Source organism: Corapipo altera, unplaced genomic scaffold (assembly GCF_003945725.1).
Source record: "Corapipo altera isolate COAL_440 unplaced genomic scaffold, ASM394572v1 114, whole genome shotgun sequence".
Lineage (NCBI taxonomy): Eukaryota > Metazoa > Chordata > Aves > Passeriformes > Pipridae > Corapipo > Corapipo altera.
In genome coordinates, this window is record NW_020885009.1 from 596,279 (window position 1) to 604,230 (window position 7,952).

Sequence of the window (7,952 nt, forward strand, 5' to 3'; positions counted from 1 at the left end):
TCTAAGATTTGCAAGGAGCCATTGTGAATGAAGAGAGCTGATAGCTGAATTTTCCTCCTGCACATCTCTTTCTTTCCTCTAGTGGCAAGAATTTAGGCTGGTAATTATAATTCCAACTAGCTGCCTGTGGCCTCCAGAGGTCAGCATATCACTGGAGAAGAGCTCAGTCACAGGGTCCTCAAACTGTACTTTTCAATGATTTCATTATGTATAGTTTCCACTTTCACTAGTAATAAGATTTAAGAGTTTTGTCCCCAACGCTTGTTGTGGCAACAAAATCAAGAAAAATCAAACGAGCTCTCAGAATATCCATTGTAAAATGCAAAGTGTTGTCATTGATCTGTGCTGCCACTTGGATGGGAGATCCCTTAAGTGACAAATTTATTGAAAATAATCAAATTGATACCCATAGGTATGGGTGTTATTCCTGATGTGTTAGTTCTGATGGGGGGAATGGACATGCTAAGCGTCTTTTAAGTGAATGGGACTTGTTCAGTTCTGTCAAAAGCTTTAAATTTTAGTGTATTTGAGCAGTTCTTGCAGTTCTAGTGACACCTATCTCAAAAAGGGTAACATATAACCAGAAAAACAGAAAGAGATGAGAAACAGAGATTGTCAGAGGTGTGAAACAGCTTTCATGCAAGAAGGAATTTAGACTATTTATCCTAGAGAAAACAAGTTGGAGGAAATATGATACCACAGAATCGTAGAATGGTTTGGGTTGGAAGGGACCTCAAAGATCACCCAGTTCCAACTCCCTGCCATGGGCAGGGACACCTTCCACTAGACCAGGTTGCTCCGAGCCCCAAAAAGAAAATAAATAATACAACCAAAAATCCAGCCCAACTCAAAAAAAAAAAAGAAAAGGAATAACAACACTCAATTCTTCCATTATTTTTATTAAAGCTGCAGAGTCTTACTACACACAACGAATATTTTATTGATATAATCTAAGTTAATAAAATAGTTGAACAACTCTTTAGATTTATATTTGTATAGAAATGATCTGGGGAACATCTCATCTCAAAACAGCAGTGCCTGAAAACAACTATTCAGCAGGATTTTTTAAAAGAAGAGTTTGGGACTAGAGGATGCACTGTTCATTCCCAAAGGAAAAACAAAAAATCCATGCAAAAATAACCCCCACTCTCTTCCTGCTTTCTTTCCCATCCAAAGTGGAAGGCCATGTGGAATGACCACGTCAGGGATGGTTCTTTTCTTCCAGTATTCCTCCTCACACCTAATTTGGGAGCTGTAGTCTAAACTTAATTAATTAAAACAAGACAAAAAGAAAATTTAATTGCACAATCCTAGTCTGCAGGTGATGACATCATAACATCTCTTTACAGAAGTCCCTACTCTTTCCCAGTTGGGAGAATTGGTTATGGAGTTGTGTTTGTCCCCGTGGCTGATGTCAGTTACTGTCCATGTGGTCACCACAAGTCAGTCTATCTACTATTGCTTTGCTCTCCCTCCTTCACCTATGTGTAGTTTACATTCTACGTGGCACTGCCTGCAAAGGGCCGACTCTGTGGTGTTTCCCCCCATTTTAAATTCCACAGCTCCATTGTCATCTCCTCACTGCAGCCGGGCACCGGCATCGCCCGTGAGATGTCTGTGACAGACTCTGAGACACGTCCTTGCTAGATCATCCCATTGATCTTAGTCCACTCGTAGATGTCCTGTTCACACACTATGTCCGAGTTGATGAGGAGATATCTGTCCCCAACACAGAAGTGTTTCTGGCAGGCAGCGCATTTGAAGCATTCCAGGTGATACACCTTGTCCTTCACCCTCATGGTCATCTCGTAGGCCCGGATTCGCTTGTCGCAGGAGGCGCAGAGCCCGTCCTGGCCAAAAAGCCTGGAACAACACGGCAGAGGAGTGAGCAGAGTTCCTTTGCTGGGAGGTGGGAAAAACCAAATCAAAACAAGGACACAACCCCAGTGCCTCGAGCCATTAGTCATAGCAGTGCGGAGTTAGAAAAACTTGGAAAAGACGAGGAAAGCTGCCGAGCAGAGCTGGAAACTTTGCAACACCAAAAACTGAAGCAGAAAATCCAAGGTCCTCACCTGCTTTCAGTATCATGGAAGCAGAGTATGATTTGGGTTGGAAGGAACTGTAAAGTCCATGCAGTTCCAACCCCTGCCATGGGCAGGGACACCTTCCACTAGACCAGGTTGCTCCAACCCCTATCCAACTTGGCCTTGGACACTTCCAGGGATGGGGCAGGCACAGCTTCTCTTGGCAGCCTGTGCCAGGGCCTCACCACCCTCACAGGGAAGGATTTCTTCTCATATCCAATCTAAATCTCCTCAAATCTATCAATATAATTTACTTCTCTAATCAGTGACCTTATCCTGAATTGCTGAGCACTTCAGGAGGAGGTTCCCCAGAATATTGCACAAAGTTGTGCCCTGCTAATACTTCCACTTCTGTAATTGACAAATTACCTTTCCATGGATAAATGTTGCTTGTCTTCAGCTGTGCTTTGTAGTTTAAGGAAAGGATTAAAGGGAAAGAACATAATTTCTTTCATCTACCAGGAGATGTCACTGTTCGCTTCTGCCCAACAAAAGTAATGCTAAGGTTACACAAAGGTTGCCAAATTTTTCATTAACGGGGGAAGATATTATCTGTTGCATTATTAAATAAATGGATTGAATTTCACTGCAAGGAAATGCATTAATTTTATTGCCATACTTCCTGTTGCTTCCATTTTAAGATGAAAAGTATTCGGGGAGTCTAATTAACACTGGATCACTGATGGATTTACAAGTGGTCCCATTAGCAGAACTTAGTCCTTACTTTCAGCTTAGCAAAATTCCCATCAGCAAAGCTCAGGGACAGCATAATTAGGGAGTCCACTGAGATTCTGGTATAGTTTTTATTGGCAGGTAAATCAGCCTTCAGTGAAATAGCTGGAAAAATACCATTAAATATCATTATTCTGTTCCCTGACACGTTAGGGATCCATTAGAAGAAATGGAACACAACCAGAAGAAATGGAACACATTTTAATTGTACTCAAGAATGTAAAGATCCTTTGTTACCAATTTTTATGAAATATCTTAATCGCCAACTAATCCTTCTACTTACAAATTTTGGGAAAAACTGACAGGCAGAGGGTTATCAACGAAAATACCCAAACAAGTAACAACACTGACCCTGTGGGGTTCACCTGGAGCTGTGGGGTTATGTCTGTGCAGACCACAAGATGCCAACAACCTCAAGTTCTAGGAGCTCTTACTATGTTCTTCACATTATCAAATAATTCTGATTTATCCACCACATGTAGCAATGCTTTTGTTTCCATTAAAAAATGCCTTTTTTTAAACAAGATTTTAAAGACTTAACTGTAAACAACTCCAAGTTTTTTATCTAACCAACACAGATAACCTTTGGATTTATCTATAAGTTACTGAAGAATCCCAGCAATACCATAAAGCATCTGGACATGAAACCCAAAATTATGAAGACAGGCTGAGAGAGCTGGGGGTTTCAGCCTGGAGAAGAGACGGCTCTGGGGAGACCTTATAACACCTACCAGTGCCTAAAGGGGCTCCAAGAGAGCTGGAGAAGGACTTTGGACAAGGGCTTGAAGTGCCAGGACAAGGGGGAATGGCTTCACACTGACAGAGGGTGGGTTTAGATTAAATATTGGCAAGGAATTCTTCCCTGTGAGGGTGGTGAGGCCCTGGCACAGGATGCCCAGAGAAGCTGTGCCTGCCCCATCCCTGGAAGTTCTGGACGGGGCTTGGAGCAACCTGGTCTAGTGGAAGGTGTCCCTGCTCGTGGCAGGGGGTTGGAACGAGATGATCTTTAAGATCCCTTCCAACCCCAACCGTTCTGGGATTCTACAAGTATGGTACGAGTCCACATCTCAAACTCGAGCTGTGTCACACCCCCGGCTGCTGTCGGGCCTTAAGAGCAATTAAAAATCAATTCCTTATTCCTCGCTGTACTCACTAAATGAACAAGCAAAGCTGAAATGTGAAGGAGAGGGCTGAGGGTGTGAGGAGTGGGTTGTGTACCTGAGATAGTCCCTCCTGCAGAGTTTTCTGCCCAGTTTGTAGTAGAGGCGTCTCCCAACCTCGCCGAGCCTGCAGCCACAGAGGTCGCAGCTCAGACAGTCCTCGTGCCAGTACTGGTCGATGGCCTTCAGGAAATACCGGTCCCCAATGTTCTGCTGGCACCCTCCACATGTCAGCAGAGAAGGGGGGATCTGGAGGACTTCATCCACTGGCTCCCTGAGGGAATGAGAGAATCATTGGAGTTGGAAAATCAACTCTGATCTGAAAGCATCTGTGTGAGGAGAAGGAAAAGCAAAATAAAACACGTTGGAATAGGGATTATATCCTTGTTTTTATTCCATCTCACCAAGGGCTAAAGGACTAAAAAAGGCACCTGAGGGATTTTACACTTTCCATTGGGAAATGTAAATTTGAAGACTGAGTCTGAGGATGTCATTTCCCTGAACAGCATGAAATGAATAAATGCAACAGATGAGACCAGTGCCGAACTGGTTTGAGATTCACTGCTGGTTTTAACAGAGCCAGAATTTTACCTCATGTTAGTGCAGGACTTCTTTTTTGCCTTAGCCAAGGACATGAATCCACTGGGATGGGTCTCTATACTCAAGCAATTACTTGGAATTATACATTAGACACACAAATCTTTATTGTGATGTTAGCATTGACTATGCAGCACCTTATGCTGTTGCTTTTTTAAAAAGCTCTGAAATCTGAGATGGTTCTGGTAATACCTGGGGATAAAGCAAGAATTTTCTTCAAAACTATTTTCTTAAGGGATTCTCTTCTTTGTCTTTTTGGGTAATTTTACAAGTTAAGAGAAGGAAAAAAAAAGAACAGCAAAAAAATTCAAAGGGAGGTGCCTGAGCTCAGTTCTGTAAGGTTTTGGCTTCACTCAAACCCCATGGAAGTCACTAAAAGTCTATCAGATCCATCCTCTAAGCACTTGCTTAATTTCAAACCTGTGGGAACTAGAGGGGACCCCCAAATTTTTCCATGTTATTGGTTTCTTGCTCTAACACAGAGTCCCTCAGCAATTTGTTTGTCACTGGTCCGTCCTCCCTTGGGCTGGTGGGGGCAGAGGAGACCTACACTGATGGAGAAGGAGCTGGCTGCTCACAGTTTCCAACAGGCAACAGGAAAAAATTATATTACTCCTGCTTATTTACTGGATCAGCAGTTTTCTGGGCAAAAATGACTTTCTTCAGCAGGGAGGAATGACCTCTGATCAAGAACTTCTAAGCTGAGAAAGTGATCCTGCAGTTTTTATTTAGGCAAGCTGAGCCCTGAGATATTATCTGGTTATATTCTGCTCTGGTTTTCACTCTTCTAAGTTTAAACTGCTGTGCCCTGCAAGTTGTGTGGTAATATCCCTCTCCTGCCAACTCTCTATTCTGTGAGTTTTCATTAAAAATCATGGGGAACTCATGATTAGGCCCTGGTTTTTCCAAATTTATCCTTTTGGGCTCCATTACTGCCTTTCCTAATGTGTGGGCTCCATTCTGGCAACTCCTGAGAGCCTTCCAATAGGAAACACACATCATTATCCTTTATTATTCTTTATTTGAAACTTCAGATGCATCCCAAAATATTCCATCTGAGGGGTGTTTGGGAATCCCAAGCCAGGTTTCTTGGACAGCCCTAAACTCCAGAACAGCCCAACGGATGTTTATGCAGAACAGCATTCCTGGTTTACATATTAAGCTTTTTGATGTCCATAGATTCCTAAGCCAGCACTTAAGTCACTAGAACACAAGACAGGTAAATAAATAAAGATTTAAAAACTTTGTAGTTGAAAGCTGGACATCATTAGGAGCTTGGATTAGCATTTCTTAAAAATCAGCATAAAAGAAGAGAAAATGTAACATGTAAAACATCAGATGTGACATGGAGTGAAGTGATTTAATCCCCAAAAGCAGCAGTTCCCATGTGTTCACTCTGGGCTCCAAGTAATGGCATTTTTAGTATCTCACAGGAAACAAACCATGAATGACTCAATTTACTCTGAGCGATGTTCAAAGCGTTATCTGCAAATGAAGATTTTATAATTCTTTTTTTTTTTCTTCCCTCTTATCATGATTCCAAACAAGCCTAAGCGCAGTTATTAGCATGTGCAGGGCTGAAGTGACCCTGGGTCTGTGCTGAGCTCCCATCCCTGGTTGTGCAGGGGGGACGGGACAGCAGGAGCACAGCCCAAAAGCCTGGATCGGGGTACAGGAGCCAGTCCCTTCTCTGAGTGGGAAACCCTGCGAGGGAAATTCTCAACTCCTACATCCCGGCCATCAAGTCTCTCTCCATGCCCTTAGCAGAACACCCAGCCCCCACCAAAGCAGCTTCTACGAGCTCTTGAAAGTTGCATTATGAAAACGTGGAAGTTGGGCACCCGCAGATAAAACAGCCCCGACCTTCCACTGATGGGCTGCAGCGAGCTGGGCAGACCAGGGATGGGGCACAGGGGGTCCCTAGGGATGGGGCAGGGAGGCTTCCCTCCCTGAAAAACCTTCAGGCTTGGGAAGCAGGATGCTCTCCCTCTCTCCCTCTCTCCTAGCATCCCCAGCACCCCGGAGTGGGATGAGTGGTGCCTGGCGGGTGTGTGCGTGTGTGTGTGTGTGTTGCGCCTCTCTGCTGTCGCTGCTGCTCTTTCCCACAACTCGGGGGGCTCTCCTCAACCTCCCCCACGCCGCCAGCCTCGCGGGTCGGGGCAGCCTGAGCGCGGTGCCCGGTGTCCCCGATGCGGCTCCTCCGAGCATCCCCAGCACCGCGGGGTGGGATGAGCGGGTGGGAGATTCCCTGCCCGGGGCCGGGGGGGAGGGTGCGTTTGCCTGCTCCCGGCTGCTCCCAACTGCTCGGGGGGCTCTTCCCAACCTCCCCCAGATCGTGAGCCCCGCGGGTCGGGGCATCCCGGCCGCCGGTGCTCGGTGTCGCCAGCGCGGCATCTCCAGCACTCCGGGGTGGGATGAGCGGGTGGGACATTCCCTGCCCGGGGTGGGGGGTGCGTCTGTCTGCTCCCGGCTGCTCCTTCCCACAACTTGGGGGGCTTTCCCCACCGCCAGCCCCGCGGGCCGGGCATCCCGGTGCGGTTCCAGTGCGGGGGCAGCGAGGAGCGAGGGCTGGTGCCGAAGCCCTGGGGGGCTGCCGGGCACACAATGCCAGTGGCGGCTCCGTCGGGGAGGACGGGGTGGCACCGGGAGCCTCTTGAGGAAGGATCGGCAGCGGAGATGGAGAGGGGGGAGGACCGGTCAGAAAAAGCGGCCACTTACTCGGAAGGATCGAGGCTTTTCCTCTCGATGGCCGATGACATTGGCAGGGCCGGTTCCTTTGTGGCGTGCCGGTGGTGGGCTCTGCCCCCGCCGGCCGCGCACAGGGTGTCTGCCCGCGGAGCCTTGTCTCCAGCCGCGCTCCCTCGCCGGCCCGCGATGACATTCACAGGATTTCCTCCTGCAGCACCGACACACAGACACAAACAGGCGCTGGGGCTGCGCTCCGGCCCCGCACCTCCCTCCTCTCCCCCCTCCACCCCCATCCCCGCACTGCCCCCGCCCGCAGCTCTGACCTCCCATCCCCGCCGCGCTCCCCCCGCGCCCCGGCCGGCGGGGCCGCTCCCGATCCCGCTCCCGCTCCCGCGGGCGGGGGGCGGTGGCCGCGGCCGCCACCGCGGCTGCTCCGCGCCCGGCGCTCGCTGCGGGCGGCGGGACCCGCAGCCCCGCGGGGTTATTACTGCGCGGTTCGGCCCCCGGGGCTCTGCTTTCATTTCCTTTTTCCTGATCGCGGTTCAAATACAATGGGAGGAAATCACGCTTTAAAGAGACAGATGCCCGTTTTCTTTAACTGCACCCCTGGGGGCTCGGCGGGGCGAGCGGCAGCGTCGCGGCTCGATGGGTTGTTTAAAGGGGCAGAACGGGGCTCTCGGGAGCCGGGGCT

At 48.2% G+C, this 7,952-nt stretch overlaps 1 protein-coding gene across 1 annotated transcript; it reads right to left on the reverse strand.

Moving 5' to 3' along the window:
* Positions 1-881: 881 nt before the first annotated feature.
* Positions 882-7,630, reverse strand: LMO2 (LIM domain only 2). The gene is made up of 4 exons (XM_027667422.1): positions 7,585-7,630; positions 7,292-7,469; positions 4,035-4,250; positions 882-1,863 (listed from the first exon to the last, which is right to left on the reverse strand). The coding sequence occupies exons 1-4, from the start codon at positions 7,589-7,591 to the stop codon at positions 1,644-1,646; spliced, it is 621 nt and encodes a 206-aa protein (XP_027523223.1). The 5' UTR covers positions 7,592-7,630; the 3' UTR covers positions 882-1,643.
* Between the last annotated feature and the right edge of the window lie 322 nt (positions 7,631-7,952).

Bases quoted from the DNA above. Each gene is read 5' to 3' on its own strand.
- LMO2 (XM_027667422.1), bottom strand. The intron at 4,251-7,291 runs GTAAGTGGCCGC...TCATTCCCTCAG, and splicing joins AAAAGCCTCGATCCTTCCGA to GGAGCCAGTGGATGAAGTCC. The intron at 1,864-4,034 runs GTACACAACCCA...GTGTTGTTCCAG, and splicing joins TGCAGGAGGGACTATCTCAG to GCTTTTTGGCCAGGACGGGC.